This window comes from Lissotriton vulgaris, chromosome 9 (genome assembly GCF_964263255.1).
Source record: "Lissotriton vulgaris chromosome 9, aLisVul1.2, whole genome shotgun sequence".
In the NCBI taxonomy this organism is placed as follows: Eukaryota; Metazoa; Chordata; class Amphibia; order Caudata; family Salamandridae; genus Lissotriton; species Lissotriton vulgaris.
In genome coordinates, this window is record NC_141697.1 from 636,752,348 (window position 1) to 636,774,114 (window position 21,767).

General features: G+C 44.1%; 1 protein-coding gene across 2 annotated transcripts in view; it reads right to left on the reverse strand.

Moving 5' to 3' along the window:
- Window positions 1-1,176: 1,176 nt before the first annotated feature.
- Window positions 1,177-21,767, reverse strand: part of LOC147692005 (N-acetyllactosaminide beta-1,3-N-acetylglucosaminyltransferase 2-like) — a 41,006-nt gene continuing 20,415 nt past the window's right edge. Inside the window, exons 2-3 of one of the 2 annotated variants that reach the window (XR_015299983.1) lie at window positions 2,357-3,732; window positions 1,177-2,157 (exon numbers count right to left, since the gene is read on the reverse strand). Coding sequence is in view for 1 of the 2 variants with exons in the window: in XM_086938298.1 (XP_086794424.1) it covers window positions 2,521-3,723 (1,203 nt within the window). In the remaining variant the exon portion in view is untranslated. Of the gene's footprint in view, window positions 3,733-21,767 lie in introns of both variants that reach the window. The other variant, XM_086938298.1, reaches the window with a different exon arrangement.

The window sequence follows — 21,767 nt, forward strand, 5'->3', positions numbered from 1 at the left end:
GCACGCGAAAAAGTGGCCAGGTCCACGGGTCCAGTTGTTAATAAAAAGGGGGAAGACCCGGTGTGGATCTCGGGTGATTGAAGCCACTCGGCAACACTACTAGCTACGCTCCCTTCCTGCCAAACGGAAATGCAGGCATCTGCTACTTTTTAAAAAAAAAATTTTTTATATAACTTGAGCGCTCTTACGCACAAAAAAAGGTTTGCTAGCACACGTACCTTGAACTTTTTTGGGAGATGCTGACGACGGCCGACGACGGCCTTGGAGCAGGAAGGCGGCCATGAGGAAACAAGCGGGAGGGGGCGGGAAAGGAGAGGCCGGGAGCTGACGAAAGGCGGCCATGAGGAAACAAGCGGGAGGGGGCGGGAAAGGAGAGGCCGGAGCAGGAAGGCGGGCATTAGAGAGAAGCGGGAGGGGGCGGGAAAGGGGGAGGAGAGAGCTGACGAAAGGCGGCCAGGGAGGAGAGAGCTGACGAAAGGCGGCCATGAGGAAACAAGCGGGAGGGGGCGGGAAAGGAAAGGCCGGAGCAGGAAGGCGGGCATTAGAGAGAAGCGGGAGGGGGCGGGAAAGGGGGAGGAGAGAGCTGACGAAAGGCGGCCACGAGGAAAAACAAGGGAGGTGCCGGCAATGCCGGACCAGACACGGGGGCGTTCCCGGCGTCCCGTGACGTCGGCAAAAGCCAAAGAATGTCGGGAACGCCCCCGTGTCTGGTCCGGCATTGACGGACAGGCCCCTCGTCCAATGGCAAGGCTCCGTTTACGGAGCCAGCCAATCAAGGACGAGGGCCGAACCAAGCCACACTATGGAACTCAACAGGATTTCGCCTGCGCCGAAAAGATGCGCAGAGCGCATCCTTCGCCGAGGCAAAACCTAAAAAGCATACCATGCACCTCAAAGTAATTTACCACCTACTTTAATAAAGTAAGGTCCGTGGGGGCAAAATGAAAACCACACAAAAAAGCCCAAGAGTATAAATACATTAACAGTCAATATCAAAATTAATGGTTATTTGTTGCAGAAGGCGTGGTACATGAAACCGCACAAAGATAAAGAAAAATCAACATGTTCTTTAAAATGGAACAGTACAACGTACACAAAGTACAGTAATTACCTTAAACGGATCACGCCTGAAAGTAAACTATCTCAGGAGTACCGATAGGAAATGTTTCAGTTACCTTTTTCTTTTTATTTGTCTGGCAACCTAGTAGCAGTAAAGCCCATAGCACTGTGCAATATAGAGGTGGACTGGTCCACATGGTAAAGGGATGGTTTCCCCAATGGGCTGATTACCCAACTCACGATGACGATTTTTCCCTCACATGCCATGCCACCTTTAAGGACAGCATATCTTAAAATGGATAATTTCGTTGACAGAGTTAAACAATCTGAGTCTCTCCCCCCCCCCCCCCGTGCATGTAGAAAAATCCAATGTGCAATGGAAGAATAGGTTCACATAAAACCAAACATCTGCATACATTTCAGAGAAGGGTGCCATTATTTCATCCCCATTACAGACGGAGGATGAGCATCGACTTCATTGAGAAAAATGACCAACATCAGCACCTGCGAGTAGAAAAGAAAATGGACTGAGTTTAAGGTGAATGGCGGGATGATCAGATTGTGCTTTTAATATGTAATACTATGAAATGTTAAGTATTACTGAGCGCAGCTGCTCCATTCCAAGGGAATGAAAACCCAAATAGGCTATTGTAATAATGGCTTGAAGAACCACTAACGCCATTTAAGGTTTTTTGATACATAAGTTGGCACAATTTTGTTTAACAGAGGAACTTGGAGTTATTGTGCAGATTAAAAAAAAACACTTGTGGCGTTTGTGAGGAGGAAAAGCTAACAGCTGGTGTGTGAGAAAAGCTTCTAATTAAAGATTTTAAAGGTATGCATCTGTGTAGACAGAACCAAGAGGCTCCGAGATGCAAGCTTTATGGTAATGAGATGCACGGTCAGTCCGATTCTCCTTCATGTCAAGGCTCAGTTGTAATCCACATGAGCAATCAGAAGCGCAGTAGTCAGCCTAATGACACTGTAATGGGAAACTTAGGCCAGTTCCATCTCAGACTCCTCTGCAATTGGGGTTCAGGTTGGAAGTAAGCTCCCAAATCATCTCACATTCGAACCTGGCATCTGAAAATGAATTTCCTAATGCAATCGCGAGTGCTGTCAAGTCCAGGTGCCCGTCTAACAATCCTTTCACAAGTGAAAGCTTCCGTTTGCTGTAGGATGGTTTTTGCTGCTCCTCTGACAAAGTGGGTGAGACGTTAAGTAGAACAGTTCTGCTTAGCACGTTAGACCCACTAAACCCCGCCCACCTTCACACAGTCATGACATAATCCTCAACTATTCTTGTTACTCAATTGTGTCCACAATGTCACAGACATTGAATATCATACATACAGTATCCATAATAGATTTTCTCACCCCTAAAAGCCCTTGCTAGTAAACATGATAATCCTGTGGGACGAAGTGGTTACTGCTGGAGTTGGAAGCACTTGGATCAAACAATCATAAATCACTAAGTGAACAAGGCAGAGTTGGATCATTGACCTCCCGCCACAGTCGGATAGTCTCCTGAGGTGTTCTCCTGTGTATCATGATCAAGTCTCTGTAGGTGCAGAGATTCTGTTTTTCCCTCTCTGAAATATCAAAGGTCATAAAGCCATGATGGATCTGCGGGTCTACCCCGATGGCCTTCAGGCACATGCCCAGAAAAACATCATCAATGGGAAACAGCATAATGTCTTGTGTGACTGAGTGGAGTCGACTAGCCATATCCCGTGTGAAGAGGAGCCCACCTCCACCTGCATATGGTGGGTAGTTACTTTTGAAGAAGCTTTCTGGGATAAAATACTTTAACTTACGATCACGTATTGGTTTTGCGTCCCTTATGACGTTGCCCACAAACAGATTCTGTTTCTCACTAGCATTCAGACCAGAAATGTACTTAGAGAGACTGTCTGTTGACACATAAATATCTTCATCACCCTTGAAGATGAATTCCACTGTAGGGCAGTTACCCTCTTCCAACCACTGGAAGAAAAGAATATCCTTAAGAGTCAAATTGAAGAAGGTATCATGGAAGTCCCACAAGAGGATGTCCCCATGCTTGTGTCTCTCAAAATCCAAAAGAATAGTCAGGTTTGGGTGGCCTCCCTCTGGGTCCTGTCTGCCCAGCAGAAAGACAGTCTTAACTGTCCAGTTACCAACCTTGCCACTGCTTCCCCAGGTGTCACGAATAGCCTGTCGTTGATGAAAGTTGCCAACTTGAGATTTGATGGCCATAAGAAGCTCAGGTTTGTGATGACAAACCTTTGGCGCATCTATGAGCAAGGAGTAATTTCGACAGTGCATGGACAGAACAAAATCCTTCATGTGCTCTGGGTATGAAGAAAAGTCATGGATTTTGGAGGTGGCGGACCTAAATTGGTCACTGCAGCTTTCTGGCCAAGTGAGGTTCAATACTTCGGTAGTATTTTTCAAGATAGGGTTTCCCCGCCTATCCACATATAGAGTTAGCAGCTCCCACAATGGCAGCTTGGAGAAATCAACCTTCTGCCAGAGATTGTCCTTCAGGGTAACAAATTTGTCCTGTCCAGCACTCTTGCTGCTGCTCTGCTTCTTGGATAAAGACACCACAGTGTACACAATAATGTTCGCAGCAAAGAGACATGTCAACCAGACGTACAGTTTAGCAATTCGGACACTCATATCTTGTGCCTACAAAAAAGAAGAAAGACAAATTTTAGACAACTGTTGTAGTTCCAAATGAGCTTCATATATTTAGGTCCATGAATATTCCAGTTTTACAGCATGTCTTCAGTGTACCCAGTATGGCTTCCTTACATGCAGTTAAATAAAGACTGGAAATTTATATAAAAAGGTTAATGAGAACAATGCTACATTATGCTCAGATAAAAAGTAAGGTAACGATCTATGTTTTCAGAGAACTGGCATCCAGAAGATAAGATTTCCATTGCACATCACAAACAAGGGGACTTATCGAAAAGTGACTGTGACAGCGAGGAAAACTTGTTAACTCTTTATGCATTTTTTTTAATCACAATTTAAGTTTTCTTTATTACAAATACTGCATATCCCCGACCCATTTAATTTAGTGAAATGTGATTGTTAAATGGGAATGCAAGGCATTGCCCTTATTCGGTACACCAAAACCACCATTATAGGCACCCTTGGCTACAGCCTTGGGACCACACACCAGCATCTGAAACGCCATCACAGACTTTGTCCCACTGGCCATTGAGTAGAAGCACTAAATCTTCCTCGAGAACCTCAACTTCCACCTGGACGACCCCGCATACACTAACTCCACCAACCTCCTGGAATGAATGGACATCGGCATCACTCAGCTGGTAACAGACCCCACAAGTCCAGCAGGAGTCAAAAACACACATACCACAGAACTCACATGGACCGACCACTCCATTGTCCATTTGGCCATCACAGAATCACTGTGCCACCTCCAACTCCCACCCCCCACCTCCTTCCATAGCTGGAGTAAAGTGACACAGACCTAATGAATGGACGCTCTCAACACCACCCAGCCTGACGCTGCAACCAACCTTACCAAGCAGACCAGAACTTCAACACCTGGTCACCAACGCCACAGACCTAGCCGCCTCATCAAAACAGTCAAAAACTGCAGATCCACCAAAGATGCCATCTGGTACATACCAGAACTCAGGACAATGACATGCAGCTGCAAACAACTGGAGAGAAGAAGACTGCGTAGCAGCAGAGACGCTACAGACCGAGTTACCTTCAAGTCATCCCTCAACGAATACCACCCAGGACACGAAAAAGGATGCCTTTGCAGACCGCATCAAGGCAAGTGCCAACCACACCATGGAACTATTTATCATCGCCAGAGAGTTACTACCCACAAGCCACAGAGAACACAATTCCTCCTTCACAGGAACTCTGCAACGATCTAGCGAATCACTTTGACAACAAGATATCTACCATCAACAAGAACTGAGCCCCAACTCACCGACCTCCTCACTCCCACGGAAGTTTCACCTGACCAGCAACTCATCGCTATGGGAACAGCTCACCACACCGAGCACCACAGCCAACATGAACTCCATCCACTTGGGAGCACCCACAGACCCCAGCCCCCACAGCCTCTTCAACCTAGGAAGCAAAGAGATCAGCCACCAACTTACCAACATTCTTAACACATCATCGTCACAGCTACCTTTCCCGACGCATGGAATCATGCAAAAGTCAGACCTCTTCCCAAGAAATCCTCAGCAGACCTGCGCGAACTACAGAACTACCACTCCATATCGCTGCTCCTTTTCCCCCGCCAAAGTCCTGGAGAAGGCAATCAACCAGCAGCTCACCGAACACCTGGAGAAAAACAACCTGGTAGATGCCTTCCAAATCAGTTTCTGTGCCAACCACAGCACAAAGTCCCCCCCCCCCCGATCACAGCCACAGACTACATTCACACACTACTCGACAAGGGAGAATCAATCCCCCGATTCTCTTCGACCTCTCCGCCACTTTCGACAAAATATCCCACCACACACTCTTCAAGAGGATGCACAGGAATCAAGGGAGACAAACTCAGGTGGATTGTATCATTCCTCATTGGACGAACACAGAGAATCAACATACCTACCCACCTTCACCTCAAAACCCACGAGCACCATCTGCAGCATTCTTTACTGGACGAAGGTTATCGCAATATACCAAATAAGATGGGTTCATCTAATAAGCTTTATTGGAGTCATAACCTGGCGTCAGTCCTTCACAAGATGCCAGGATCAACTGCCCACCTTGGAATTCCCTTTGCCTTACAATCTATAACGAACCTCCAACATAGAACACATGCAAATGGAGTGGAAATTATGATGATGTACTTGCATCATAACACATTCATTAAGGTTCGTCAGACCCACCCTCTTCAACACCTACATGACTCGTCTAGCAGACATCCTCAGAACCCACAAGCTCATCATAGCCTAAGCAGATGATACCCAGTTCATCCTCTTGTTCTCAGCACACCCCACCACCACCAAGACCATCCTCCACAACGGCGTGAAGAATGTCGCAAACTGGATGAAGGACAACGGTCTGAAGCTCAACAATGACAGTACTGAAGTGCTGATCTTTGGCAACCATGCCGCTCTCTGGAATGCCACCTGGCGGCACACTGAACTCAGACCCATTCCCACACCACGGACAATCCGGCAACCTCAGCATCCTGGACAACAAACTCACCATGAAACGACAGATCAACACAGTCTCCTCCACCTGATTCAACTCTCCGCTTGCTCTGAAGAATCGTCAAATGGCCCGCATAAGCACGAGAAAAACAGTCATGCAAGCCTTAATTACGGCTGGCCTACTGAAATGCACTGGATGCAGGAACCACTACTGAAGTCATAGGAAGGCTCCAGACAAAACAGAACTCAACGGCCAGACTGATCCTCAATCTGACAAACTGAACCACTTTACCCTACACCTGAGAAACCTCCAAGTGCTACCCATCCAGAAAAGATGCCAATTCAAGTTACTGACACACACCAAGAAAGCCCTCCACGACCAAGAACCTGCATACAAGAACCACCGCCTTAACTTCCACCAACCATCCAGAAAGCTTTGCTCTGCCTCCCTTGTCCTCGCACAGATACTGTGTATCTGCCATAGCTGTAACCACCTCGCGAACAAGTCCTGGAACACCCCGAACATCACCCTCGCTGATGGACTTGAGGAAGACTTAGGACCTAGCTTTTCAACAAAGCCCAGCAACTCGGCACCTGGATATCTTCACGGGTGAGAAGTACTGATTGATTTATTGATCGATTCCTTGGTCACAACCTGTGGAAAGTCAAGTCCTTCCTCAAAAGCCAATTTGACTCCTTTAGTTTTCAAGAGTTTTATCAGGTGCAGTTGGGTAGGTTATGTCTTTCAAGTGGGATTCAGGGAGTTCAAGTTTTAAGCTGTGAATTCATAAAGCAGTATCTCAAATAGTAGCAAATTAATGTTCACCTCAAGGCATCAAACGGATACCAATGTAGTTTAGGTAATCACTTAAATAGTAACCACTTGCCAAAATGTTCACCATCATATCACAGTTAATTACTATACAGACACTAGAACCATACAAATACTACATTAAATAGCTATTTGATCATGTGCAAAGACACACTCACAAAATATACCACAATTCAATAACACTACATCAACACATTTCATCAACCCAATAATTTTTATTTAGTTTCCTCAATCACCTGCCTTAAAAACGTGCTAGTATTCTTCAATTTATGGATAACATGAGTATTAGATAATAAAGTGTTTATTTAAAAATTCGTTTTACTCCGAGAACAGTAAACTACATTCTCGCTTTGCAAATATGGCAAATGCCACAACTTTAGTCCACGTGTGCGGCAGCAGTTATCAAATGGAGGACTATGCAAAGGATTGCAATAAGAAATGCACTTCAACAGCGATGAACTCAATATCCCTGCTGTCATGTGGCCTTACACATTGTCCAAGGCTAACAAGATGCACATTTACAGCCACAAATTATGTTAGCATCAATACTTCATCCCTGTGCAATTCACACAAGTCTTAATTATTTTATTCTTTCTTTAATGAGTCATCACATGAGACAGAATTTAAGCTTTTAGGGTTATATGCCCCGTGCATGCAATAAACACTTTGGAGCCATAGCATTAGTAGTTCTGTGCATTTTATTTAGAATCTGTCCCTCCTTCAAATAAATCCCAAAACTCACTGCAGAGTGATCAATCTCTCCTGTTCTCATCACATTCATATGGTTTCTGATGACTCCGACTTCAACTTTGTCTAGGACATTGAAATATTCAAAGGATTGTCAATATAGCTTTTCTACGTAATCAGATCATCATTTGAAGCTCTATATTATTATAAAAACTGTCTGAACTGGATAAAAACAAAATATAGTGTTTTCCTAGAATCATCATGCAACCTTCTTAGGGAACTTCTTTTATGTTCCTAATATAACAAAAAACTCTAACAAAGTTCAATAGACATACTCACAAAAACAAACGTTCAGTCTGTCTCAGGCAGATCAAAGAGACTTTTTGACACCTTAATTACTTTATATGGGGCCACAGCCATCATGCTCTTAAAAATAGGTTTTTATCCCTACTTACTGATTCTACTTCAACATATCCAAGTATAATTATATGGAATTCATCCAGCTACTTAGAGCAAAATGGTGATCCCATCTCAAATTTCCTCTCAATTGAATAGGGGCCTGACACGCAGTTTACATGCGTCAAAGAGCCTTACATGAAGGAGGTGCAAAAGGGGAAATCTTATTAACAATCACAATCCTATTAAAGGGCCCTCATATATTAATAAAAAAAATAAGTCTAATGACTGAGTTTAGGCAAGAGCCACTGGATAGTAGTAGTTGGTATGCTCAGTCTATACACGCTTCCAAAGTTACTTATCTGTTCTGGCAGCAATATACATTTCTAAAGTGAAATAAAATGATTGGGCAGGCTTACTCTTTCACTGTTTCAGGTTGTCTGGCAAGTCACTATAGCATGATGACTATATGGAAGGAGACAGAGTGAGATGGTAGTGCCAAGATATCGATGGGCAGGTTGACAGGCCTACCCCAATCAAGGTTCGATATCAAAGTCATGTTGAGGTCTTTAGCAAACACAATAGAAAATGGATGAGTTGATGTGGTTGACGGGAATCAAACTATTTAGTAAAGTCGGATTGTGGCATGCTGCAGTTCAGCAAAAGTCATGCAAAATGTTAAAGGAACACCCTCTGCAGGTAGGCTCTGGTCGACATGAGCCAAGTACGGAGAGTTCTGATAAAATTTAAAGTGTTAATCCATAGTAAGGCTTTAAACTTGCAACTTTAATTGATTTTATTTAACTACAAGTATCGCATTCATTTTCAGATTTTCACTTGTAGGGCTCAGATGCAACAATCACCAGCAAAAAGATTTGTGGTTTTCAAAAATACAGAATACAAAGCCCGTTTCATTAAAAAGGTTTCTCTATGTGAACATTTTTACAAATTATGATTGTGATAATAAACGAACTTAAATCTGGGATATAGTGAGAGAGGTGGGCTTTAAAGTTTAGCACAGCCAGTAAGATCATTGTATTTAACAACCAAAACAGGCACCAACTTATTTATTCATTGTTCTTCCATGTGTAAGCTATGCACATTTTCATTGCTGTATAACAAAGTTCAAAACAAGACAATTTTAACAATCTAGAACTGTTTATTAAGACTTCTGGACTGAATATGACCATGGCAGTCTGAGAACCGCCATTGCTTTCTGGTGGTCCAACAGTCCGCATACCTGGTGGTTCGACTTCCGGATTATGATGAGGGTGGTGAGACGAATCAACCTTCACAGCCCTTGATAAAGCTCAGAACAGTATGCACAGAGTCTTCAGTGGAGGTGTTTTGGCAGGGCCTGCAGAAGGGGACTTTCTGCTGGCCTCAGTTTTCAGAGTTCCCAATTGTTTAGCTTCCGGCAGACAGGCTATGGTAGAGGCTATCAAACCCATGCGGGACCTTCCTCCCCCCACTCCCCCAAGGAGGTAGTTATCAACAGGCAGGTCAAAGGTCCTCCGGATACCAGGATAAGCGTAGGAGGTTGCCTCAAACATTTTACCCATGAGTGGGAGACTATTACTCAAGAAACATGGGTTTTAGAAACTGCCCAGCATTTCAGAATAGATTTCACAAAAACTCCCTTTCAATATCTATTCTGATAAAAGGGGGTATTGCAGAGATGAAAAAAAGAAGAAAAAGGTTTTTGGAAGTACACTCTTCCTGAAAGAGAAAAGGGACAAGGAGTGGAGACCCATTATAAACTTAAGGGATTTCAACAGATTCCTGGTGTACAGACACTTCAAGTGGAAGGGATCCATCTTCTAATGTTGCAGAAGAAGAACTGGTTGGTAAGGCTATATCTGCAGGATGCATACTTTTTAAAATCCCATGGCAAAGGGCAGTCAGCCTTACCTTCAATTTGCCTGGTAGAATTGCTATATTCAGCACCATTGTGCTTTACCAAGGTGATGAGGGCAGTGGGGTCCAATTTGAGGGAGAGGGGTGTTCAGGGACTGTGCACTTCGTTTTTTGGCCAGGAGAGGAAGTAAAGATTTATTCAAACATTTTTGTCAGATTTCAAGTTAGTGGGGCCTTTGCCTGCAGAAGTCCAAAGTGTAGATTGAGCCTGTCTGTCTCCTTGGAGATTCTGAACAGGAGAAGCAGCTCTGGCCAGCAAACCTTGTCTGAGGTCGCCAGGACCTTATATGGTCTGCTAGTGGTTGCAACATGTGTACACTGATTGGTGGTTGGTTGTATCTGGTGTTTCTATTGGGTTAGTGTCTTCATTGGTTGGGTGTTTGAAGGTTCTGATTTGTTTCTGGGTCTGTGATTCAATCAATGTAGGGTTGGGACTAGGGCTAGGGTTAGGATTTCTATTGGAAGTAGGGACTAGGGCTTCCTATGTTATTGGTTGTTGGGAGTAGGGCTAGGGTTAGACCTTTAATTGGAAGTAGCGATTAGGGCTTATGGTGCGATTGGTTGCTGGACTAGTCGTGGGACTAAGAGTAGGGTTAGGCTTTCTATTGGAAGTATGGACCAGGGCTTCCTGTACCATTGGTTGCTTGGACTTGGGTTGGGACTACTGGTAGGGCCAGGGCCTCTATTAGACTTAGAGATCAGGGTTTTTTAACTGATTGGGTGCTTGGACTAGGGCTAAGATTGGGTGTAAGGTCCTGGTCTCCTATTGGATCTAGGTTTTAGGGCTAGTGTTGTGATTGACAATGGGAACCCTAGCCCTCATACTATCCAATCAATTAGATCTTTATTCGGTTATTTGCAGGAAACAACCATAAAAGCACAATTTAATATACATCATAAAAACAAATTGATAAAAGAAACCAGAATAGTGTGAGGGCTAGGGTTCCCATTGACTGAAGGGGTCACCTGATTACTAGGGCTATAAAAGGCCAGGGTTAGGGCATCTCAGCCCGGGCAGGGAGGACAAGGGCAGGGAGGACAATGGCTGCTGCCTGTTTGAGCATGTTTGAGACTGGCCAGGGCCAGAAATGCTGCTCATTTTCCCATTTAGCAATACCCAGCCCACACCATCCATATCCACAAACTTAAGGTACTTATGGATCTATATTTTTATCACTTTCTTCTAATTTAGCATTTCCAATGCACTACCCTATTTCTCAGCCTATACATCTATCAATATATCCTCTACATCCACTCTCTCATTTATCCCAAAGCCCACACCACTACTAGGATTCCCAAAATAACCCTTTCTTGACTTTCTCCTACTCTACCCCTCCTTGTATCATCTGACACCTCGTTCTAATATACCTATCCCCCAAAAAAACCTTTCTAAACTCTTCCCTCTGACTCCTCCTCTCCAAAACTCCTTTTTACTCATCCAAAAGCCTCCTCCTACTGCTAAGACCTAAAAACAAAACAAACAAAAATAAAAATCCATCACTCTTATCCTTCCACTATACTTTTCAATCAAAATTACCAGACTAACATGTTCACTTCTCAAATTCCATATTCAACTATGCTAATTCACCACTAATCCTTTAGGGGTTCCGGAGTGGCGTGCTTCAACACCCCATCAGGGGTAACAAGTGCTATATGAATGCAAACCTTTTTTCCCCCTTTTATCCCTCCGCTATCCTTCTCACTCCAAATAACTGACTAATATCCATCACTGAGATTACTTTCATATTTCACCATACTAATTCACCACCAATCCTTTATGGGCTTCCGGAGTAGTGTGCTTCAACAACTGCTAACATTCCAAATCCAAATAACTGACTAACCTATCCACCACTTAAAATGTACTTCCATGTTTCACTATACTAATTCAACACTAATCCTCTATGGGTCCCTGAGTAGCGTGCTACTCGCCGAAAAAGCGCTTTGACGCCTCATCAGGGGTAGTAAGCGCTATATAAATGAAATTACAATACAATATGATCATTTATCTAGACAACATTCTGATTATGTTCCAATGTCAGTGTCAAATCATGGAAGATTTGGATATGGTCAAATCCCTACTGGAAAGGCTGACATTCATTGTGAACACAGAGAAATCCATCCTTATCCCTTCACACTTCCTAGAGTTTGTTTTTAGACTTCACAAGAGACACAGTAAACATGGTTTTGCTATTACCCATAAAGAAAGTGACCAAGATAAGGAAAGAAACACACAATGTACTCAAAAAGGAGGTTTTGACTAGAAGAGAGTTAGCTAGACTAATAGATCTATTATCCTCTTCAAATGAGGCAATCTTCACTGGTCCTTTATACTAAGGTGCATAACAAAGGGTAAAGGTGAGGACACTTTGGGCAGGATTATGGTATGGAGACAAAATAACCCGAGATCAAGAGGCAAAGATGGTTTGGTGGTCAGAGAATTTAGTAGCCTGGAGTGGGCGTGCAATTTTTTGGATGTTCTCAGTATTTCATTTTGGAGTATGATGCGAGGCTATCTGGCTGGGGTGCTCGCTTGGGTGCACAGGAAACTGGTAGATTGTGGTCAAACAGAGGTTGCTCTACATAAATGGTTTGGATTGACAGCAGGTCTTTATGCGGTCATGAGTTTCAGACATTGTTTGCAAGGCAGAGCAGTACTTTTGAAAATGGACAATATTTCTGCTGTGGCCTATATAAATCGCTTAGGAGGCGCAAGATCCCTTGGTCTATTAGATTTAGCGCCAAGCAGCTCTGGTTATTTTGTTTAGAACACAAAATTAATTTAAGGGCAGAGTATTTGCCTGGGAAGATGAATTTAACTGCAGACTGGAATTCAAGATTTTTAAGAGATTACAATGACTGGAAATTGAACCAAGATTGTTTTAGCAAAATAGACCTGTTTTGGGGTCATCTGGATATAGACTTTTTTGCCAGCAGACTGACTTTTCAACTGAAGTATTACAGTTGGATGACAGCTATGTGAGTTCTAGCTGTAGATGCGTTCCTACAGAGTTGTAGGGCGGAAAGCTCTTATGCATTTCCCCCTTCGCAATCATTTGCAGGGTCTTACAGAAAGTGAGAAAAGAGATGTGTGCTCTTATACAGCTAACTCCATTCTGGATCTCACAAGCATGGTTTTCCAATGGTTTAGGAACTCTCTTGTGAAATTCCTTTTTACCTTCCTGCTATGGAGGGTCTGTTGAGAGACGTAGATGGAGGGGAACCTCCTCTAGTTCAGACAGGGACTTTGAGCCTTCTTGCTTGGAAAGTATCACAAGATCTTCAGACATGTCAGGCCTTTCGGGAAGAGCCGAGTAACTGCTCGAGGAATCTTGGGCTCCGGAAACATAGCATAGACATTAGGGAATCTGAAAATTTTGGGTACACTGGTGCGTGGAAAGGAACTTGGATCCCATGAAGGCACCTATAATAGAGGAAGTTAATTTCCTGGTTTCGTTGGTCTACTGCCACCGCACCGATCACCTAATATGTGAGGCCTTTGCTGTCTTTGTTGTGAAATTTCTCAAAATGGGGCACAACTGGATATGTGCGATCCCCATTCTTTGTTGCCCGTAAGTGCTGCAAGATTCCGTTATGGACCTCTAGGATAGTGCTGCCCACGTACCTCAGGCCACATGGGCACTGAAGCACGTAGACAGCAAAATCTGGTTTACAGGTAAATTTACCTGTTTCTCATATCTCTCGACAGCCCAAGTCTGCATTTGGTAGTATTAACTCCATAAAGGCATGCCTTACACTTAGGACATTTAAGAAACCTGTTTTTTCTAGTTAACCAGGTTTCTTTGGGTTGCTACTGTTTCAAGGTGTTTCTTACCAAAATTTGTTTAAATGATTTCACACGTCTAAAAGTCATTTGCGGCCTCTGTGGCACCACTTCACCCAGTACAGGATCGTTCTAGATTACATGCCAAAGTTCATTTAGATTCCCTCTTAAGAATACCTCTAACATGTTTCCCTGCTCGCACTCTTGCAGGCATGGAAACTTAGTTTGCTCCTACCCAGTGGAAGCAAACGAAAACTGCTTCCGCCGCACAGGAATAATGGCAGCTTCCGCAGGACCCAGGATGGGTGCATGCAGGAGCCTGCAGGCTGCAGAGGCCTTTGGGCTCCCCCGCCACTTTCAACATACTGTTTGATGGGAGCTCCGGTAGGCACCCACAAAGGAGCACCATGATGGAATACTCGGGTCACTACTTGTTCGGGGAGGAGGGCTGGGCATCCCCTTTCCTTAATAAAAAAATAAGGGCCCCAGGGGATGGTGTCCCCAGGGCCCCAATATGGTTGGCGGGCAGGGACGAATAGCCCCTTCCCCTCAAGAAACAAAAGGCCCAACAGAATGGGATCTCTGGAACCCATGATGGCTCCAGCAGGGGAGCTGCTTGCCCCATCCCTTTAAGTAAAAAGAAAGGCCCTGGGGGTGGGGACCCAAGAGCCCCAAGAAATATGAGGTGGGGAGTACTGCGTGCTCCCCCTCCCTTTAAAATACATAAAGGCCCCAGGAGGTGGGACCTTTTTGGTCAGTGTCACTCCTCTCCTGCGCAGCTCCTCAGTTGAGGGACTGCCCTTGAGCACAAGCTCCTTGCAAGTAGGTGTTCAAGGCCCTCCTCAACCTGTGGGCTCCAGTCTGCTTCTCATCGCTGGGGTCTAGTGGAAGAGCACTGTTCTCTGTCCGCTGCGCCAAATGGCAGTCCACATCCTCCTGGACCTATCATCGCCTTCACCCACCACACACTAGCCTCCAGACTCCACAATGTCGGCATCCAAAGGAAAGGCCCTAGGCTGGATACACCCATTCCTCACAGGCAGAACACAGAATAAGACTTCCGCCCTTCCTCTTAAAACCGACAGAGACCAGATGCGGAGTACCCCAAGGATTCTTCTTCAGCCCCACCCTCTTCAACATCTACATGGCACCCCTCGTAACCATTGTCAGAAACCATGGGCTCAACATAGTCTCCTACGCTGATGACACCCAGCTCATCCTACCCCTCACCAAGGAACCCGACACCACTAGGCACAACTTCCAAGGGATGAATGCTGTCACAACCTGGATGAAGAACTGCTGCCTAAAACAACTCGGAGAAAACAGAAGTCTTCATCCTCGGCTCCACCCCTTCAGCATGGGACGACACCTGGTGGCCACCTGCCCTCGGAAACCCACCCACCCCAACAGACCATGCACTTAACCTGGGCATCATACTGCACTCATCACTCACTATGAAAACCACCAGATCAACGCAGTCTCCACCGTATGCTTCAACACCTTCCCATACTACGTAAAACATTCAAATGGATACCCTCGGACTCAAGGAAAAGTCACCCACAACCTCATCACCAGCAGATTGAACTATGGCAACACCCTCTAAGCCGGAACAAAAAACTCCTCCGTAACCTCCAGACCATCCAGAATGCTGCAGTCACACTAATCCGATATCCCACGGCACAACCACATCACCCAACACCATCGCGACCTCCACTGGTTAAAACTTCCCTGCAGCTCTGCCTCGGAAGTCCCACGAGACTTGGGACTGCTGCCTTCGCTCTCTGGCTGACCTATGGTCAGCCAATGAGGGAAGGCAGCAGTCCCTACTTCATCGCAGACTGGGATGGGTCAGTGAGACCGATGACCCTACCCTACTCTGTGATGAAGTGTCACTGATTGGCCCTCAACCCTGGGTGCTACAGGGCTTAAAACTGAAGCACAAAAGTTTGAGGGAATTAGTGAGGCTACCCCTCGTCACTGAGGGGGGAGGATCTCAAAGACCTTAGCTGAGTGGAGAAGGTCACACCCACAGGAGCTGTGAAATCCTCAGCCCAGCAAAGTTCAACTCAGGCAGCCAGGAGCCTGCGCATTTAGCACATATGTAGCTCCAGGCTGCCTGACCTGAAAATTAACAGTGTGTCAGGCCGACTTTTGCTCAGCCTGACAGACCCTGCTCTTGAGTGGCAAAAGGTGACAGGGCGTCGCCCCTCAGGCCCAATGGACTGGCCGCGGCTGAATGTAGGACCGATCAAATTGAGCAATACCAGAGAACGGTCACAAAAATGTATGGGACAGGATAATATCTGCATAGGAATTGCTAGGCCACAGAATTATTAATTTCTGTGCTGCTATGTTACCAAAAGGAGATACTGTGGTTACAGAGCATGTGTAATCATGCTCCACCATCAGTTAGAATGGTGGAAAAACCTGCCTTGCAGTAGTTCACTGTGCCTCAGAATAACTGCCTCCCAGGTATTGCGAGTAGACAGTGAGCCGGAGATACAGGTTCTACATTCCATAGATCTCACACCGAGATGCCTTTGGTCATATAATGCAGCACAAAAAAAAGCAGCAAATTCCTGTAAAGAATACCTCCCATCACTTAATGGGCATAGAAGAACTGTCTTCTCTGTGTCCTTCACTTTATGATTCACACTCTTAATCCACTTGTTATGCCTTCCAACTGCTCTCTCCTTTTGTCTCACACTTAGATGTTGTTTTCCTGCCATCTACAACTCCTAGCGTATATATTTATTACTCCTACACATTCGGTTTCTCTATTACTCAGTCTCATTCTCACTTATGCGCACTATCACTTCAGCTCAGTATCTTGAGGGAGTGTGTGTGTCTGCAGCTTAAAGGGAACATAAGTGGTCCTTGAAATTTTCACCCAACTAGATCATCACTTTAACCTTTGTTTTTTTTCAGAGAATTTCTAGAATGTTTAACGCCATGCCCAGCTTGGGGTTGACCACAGGGACTGCGTCCAACCACTCGCTGCTTATGACCTTCAGATGATCTGTTCTGATTTTATGCCAATAAACGTGTTATTTGTCATACATATGGAGTAGAGTGCAGTCTGTTTCCTTGTTCCACATATAAATTGGTTAATCACTGAAACAGCCTCTACCACACAGTATTTCCCTATTTCAGGTTTATGTTAGAATCAGGATTTGTGCAGTATGATGAATACTGTCTAAAAAACACAGGTGTATTTCTAAGGTTGAACAAATAAGGATATCCTTTAGCTGGTCTCAGGTCGAATCATGCACTGAATTTATATTAAATACATTCTTTATTTCTCCCTTTTTCCGTTTTCACATTAGACTGCAGTTGTGAGTGGGTATTTCTTAGGTGAGCACAACATTTTTCCATGCACACTAGCTATGCAAATGTCTGGAACACTAATATTTGGGTAATATGCAATTTACACATATATTGGAACATATGGCCAGGTATGTATGAACCTTACCCCAGATCATAGTGCACTCGATGCTTTCTATGGGCATCTTAGTATCTTCACGAGACAAATTTGCATCTGCCCCTACAGGGCTCAATCATGTTGAATGATGTTCTCAGCTGAATCACATCACGTGCAAGTAATTATTCGATGCATTCGTACATCTATGACTTTTTTCATTGAGACTACGCAACTGCTGCCAGAGCATGTGGAACTTCATTACTTTTTAATTCACAATTTCTTACAATCGTGGTTGAAGATACAGACTATAATAATCACTGTAGAAATACTAGTGTACACCAATTTTGGAACTCATTACATTGAATTAAAATTGACGTTTTAATGTAAAGAAGGAGACTGCAGTAAGCTAGTAGTCGACTTGCCTTTGAGATTAGTCCTCCTTTGATTGTAAGGTTACAGTCTCGCACAATCAACTGAATTGTTAGGCGTACTTGAGCATTGCAGCACGAAACACTGCCAGTCATAAAAGGCACTTGCCAAAACACATCTGCTTTCCTACACGTTCTAACAAAAGTGAAGGATTCATCTATCCCGAGAACGCTTGTCGTTTTCTTCTGCTGGAGCATTTGATCTGTACCTGTGAGCCCACCCTCATGTAACTGAGCACCCATCCCAGAGGGTCATTGGTGTGAATACATTTCATATCTCTCAAAAAAAAAAAAAAAAAAAAAAACACAATTTTAGTTGCCGCAGTGTAGTTATAGTTAGGTCAGAGTTTCCATAGGAAGAGCATTTTTTTGCTTTGATAATAAATTAGGAGTCATTTGACAAATTTGCATGGAACTCTTGCATACTTTAATATAGTTGGATAGATGTTGTAGCTGTGTTCTCCAAGTTTATGTTTAACTTGGGCAACAGTTGCCACTGTTTCCTCATTGAAATGTAGAATGCTTGGAGGCAGTTGCTCTCCTGTCTGCAAGGAAGTAAGCAGATGGTCGATGCTGTGGTTCATATCAGACCCCTCAGGATATAGAGGCACGGATTAGCAAATTTAGCGGCACAAATATGGAAATTTTGCGGCATTTTATTTTACTCAATCATTCATTTTCAGCCTGAAATCGCGAAATCCTTGGATTACCGGCTAAAACACAACATAAATAATAATGAAAGTCTTGAAATGAGGCCCTTGGACTAAGCGCTCTGGTGGGCAAGAAAGAGCCGAGATCTGCTCAGTTGGGGATCCAACCCCTTAATCCGTCCTCAGCGGAGTTGGGACTAGGTTGCTGTGCGAACCCTGTGCTGGATGGCGTTATGAGGTTGGATGGCGCTGGTCACCAAGTGTCGGACAAGTGGCACCTAGGAGACTCATATGCTGCAGACCAGAGCAGACATTGCGACGTCAAGGGGAGCTGCTCCTAGTGGCATGCCCAGAGGAGGCCTAGGCAGGTGGCGAAGTTGAAACGGGCGGCTCGGCGAGCAGCAGTCACTGGGACCATGACAGGCAATTATGGGCTGCTCCTGAGACTCAACTCTGGAGATTTAACAGTGGAGAGGCCTGAAGGGACTGGCATGACCTCTCCCTAAGCAAACGGCGATACAAACAGCCAGACACAGTGGAGTCGTGGCATGGTACTTCCCAGGTGAAGCCTGAAAGGGTGCAGGCCGTACGAGTGAGGGCTGAGAGGGGCAGCACCTGAGAAAGGAATAAAGTGCTCCAAGCGTATGTGAGGGACCAGGCGGGGCCTACTGTATATAGCCAGAGATTATTACGGGGAGGCACCGGCCCAGTAACAGTGGTGATTGGCTCACACCCTTCCTGAGGATACTATTTGAATAAGGGGCCGGCGGCCCACTCTGCACCGAAGATAACTAACAGACATTTCAGGATCCAAACAGAGAGCTGGAGGCATTTCCCGTGACATCAGTCAGCAAGATGGGAGAGCTTAAAGGCAAGGAGTCCCTCAAATCAATAAGATAGACATGTGCAGAATTGGATGCATTTTATTTCTCCAAAATTGCCGATTTTGCTGGCATTTTTGCAAAAATCACAGCATTTTTGCAAAAGTGCCGATTTTGCGGCAAACCTTGAAATCCTGGAGGGTCGGATTATTAAATAAGTCTACATCTACACCATGGAAGCTTCTTTTTTGCAACAATTGTCAATGAGCTGTAGAAGGAGATCGGTCATCACAGCAGCACAAGAATATGTTCTCTATAGGGATTATTTATGCGTTTTCAACATGGTGAAGTACTGATTAACCTTCGTACGCTTCCTGGAAAATGGACTTCTGCCCTCACGACAACCATGTGGAATATCGGGAGGATATACACGGTACGCTATTAAGGTGTTGGATTAAGTCTCACCTTTGTGCTTTTTCTGCCACACAGTGGGTTTCACACCACTTCAATCGCTTGAGAGCACGGGGAGACCAGCTCAAGCGCACAGCATTTTCCGGATTCAAATCATCAGAAGTCAGCTGGAGGACGTTGTTTCAATGAATCACTGGGTGATTGAGCTGCCTTTCACTGCACGCCCAGATTGGTTTAAGTAACTTTCACCGTTCCTGGCATCACTGCCTCCAGGGATGTACAAGTATGCTAATTGTTCACATTTAAGCACACTCTCATTGGATAAACTTCTCTTCCAGACTGTTCTGCTTTCTGCCTCCCTTCCACAATGAAATTATGTTTGCAATTGCAGCACTGGAGTGTTACCTGTGGTTTTTGTAATATTCTGGATGGTACATTTTAATTATATATATATTATTACTCCATCTGTGGAAGTTAGGAATACGATATTCAGTTTGAGCCTCCAGTTAAATGTTTACAGAATAAAGGAGAACTTCCCATTCCACTGATAAGATGGAAGGAAGAGTTTGTGACTTACATGAATGCAATTGACGGGGAAAGAATGAAAGTGGAAAGAATAAACATTACTTCATTGTTTTGGCTCTGTGGCTCAAGTGGTGTTGAGAACTTTCTCACATATTGTACCTTTAGGAGTATAAGGAGGTATGGATTCCCATCAGAAGGCATTGTTAAGGATATATTCAAACCCAGTTAGAACATTGCGTAAAACAGTTTACATTTTATACCAGAGTGCAGATGGATGAAGAGCCCTATGGTAAATTTCTTACTGCTTTGCAGGCCCTTTCCATGACATGCAATTTTGGTCCCAATGACTGATGAGATGACTAGGGATCAGATAACTGTACATGGTAAGAGCAAGATAATCCAGGAACAGTAGTGGGTCACGCAAGATCCCAATTTGCACAATGCCATTACTACAGCCAAGTGTTAGAGTAATCGGAAAAATGTATGATATACTTACCTTTTAAAAAGATGAGCAGGAACACGTAACACACATTAATAAGGTTTGCCGGAGGTTGGAGAAACATGGGCAAACACTGAAGTGCTCTAAATCCCAGAAAATGAACTGTGGTGTAATTATTAAGGTTCCTGCACCAGAGAATAAAGAACAACTTCTTTCTTCACTGGTTTATGTGAATATTATAGCAAGTTTATCAAGGATTTTGCTAGCAAAATGGAACCCTTAAGAGAACAAACAAGGAAGAATGGCAGAAATTATTTGGTCTTTGGAACAAGAACAGAAATTTCAATGTATCAAAAAGATATTGTAGAAGATCCCACCTTGAACCAGTTCTGTATATACAAAGAATGCATGATCACTGTGGATTCTAGTTTGTATGACTTTGGAGAAGAGTTATCAGAGGTGTGGTAAGGAGGAGTGGAATGCTGCATTTGCCACTAGGTCCCTGAATATTGTTGAGAGAAGATATACTGTAATTGAAAAGGAATTGTTGACCTATACATAGGCTATAGAACATTTCAGGGGCTATATATGGGGAAGTCAATTCATTTTAAGAATGGATCATAAACCCCTTGTGAATATATTATCTCCTGGTGGGTCTGAAATGCTACTGTGTGTATTGCAAGTTTGACTGCAAGAGTATAAGAGTATAATTTTAAAGCCAAATGTGTTCCAGGGAAGTGCAATGGGACAGCTTATTACTATCTAGGTTACCATGTCACTTGGATAAAAGTGATAGAGGTGAGTGAGGGAATTGTACATGATTGTTACAATAAGAGATGTGGTTGCCGGGAAATTTGATACCAAGAACAGCCAGACAGATAGTGAAACAAAGGAGACACTACAGCAAGAATGGAGGAAAATGTGTGAGACACTATAGCAAGAATTGAGGAAACGTGTAATGTAAGGTTGGTCTAAGAAGGAGAGAATTTACCTGAAGTGGTTACTGTTTTGGGTAGGTTTTTTTAAATTTATTTATACATTTCCATTTGTCTCAAAATACATACATCTCATAGAGACATCTGTCTGCAGTGTGGTTCAATATCAATACTCCCAAACCATAACCCCCCCCTCCCACAATACCCCTCACCCCCCCCCCCCCAAACATTTCGGCCATGCATAGTGTCATCGTAGTCAAGCATAGATCAAGATTATACACATTGAGATATTACCGTCATGTACAGTCTAATCTTTGA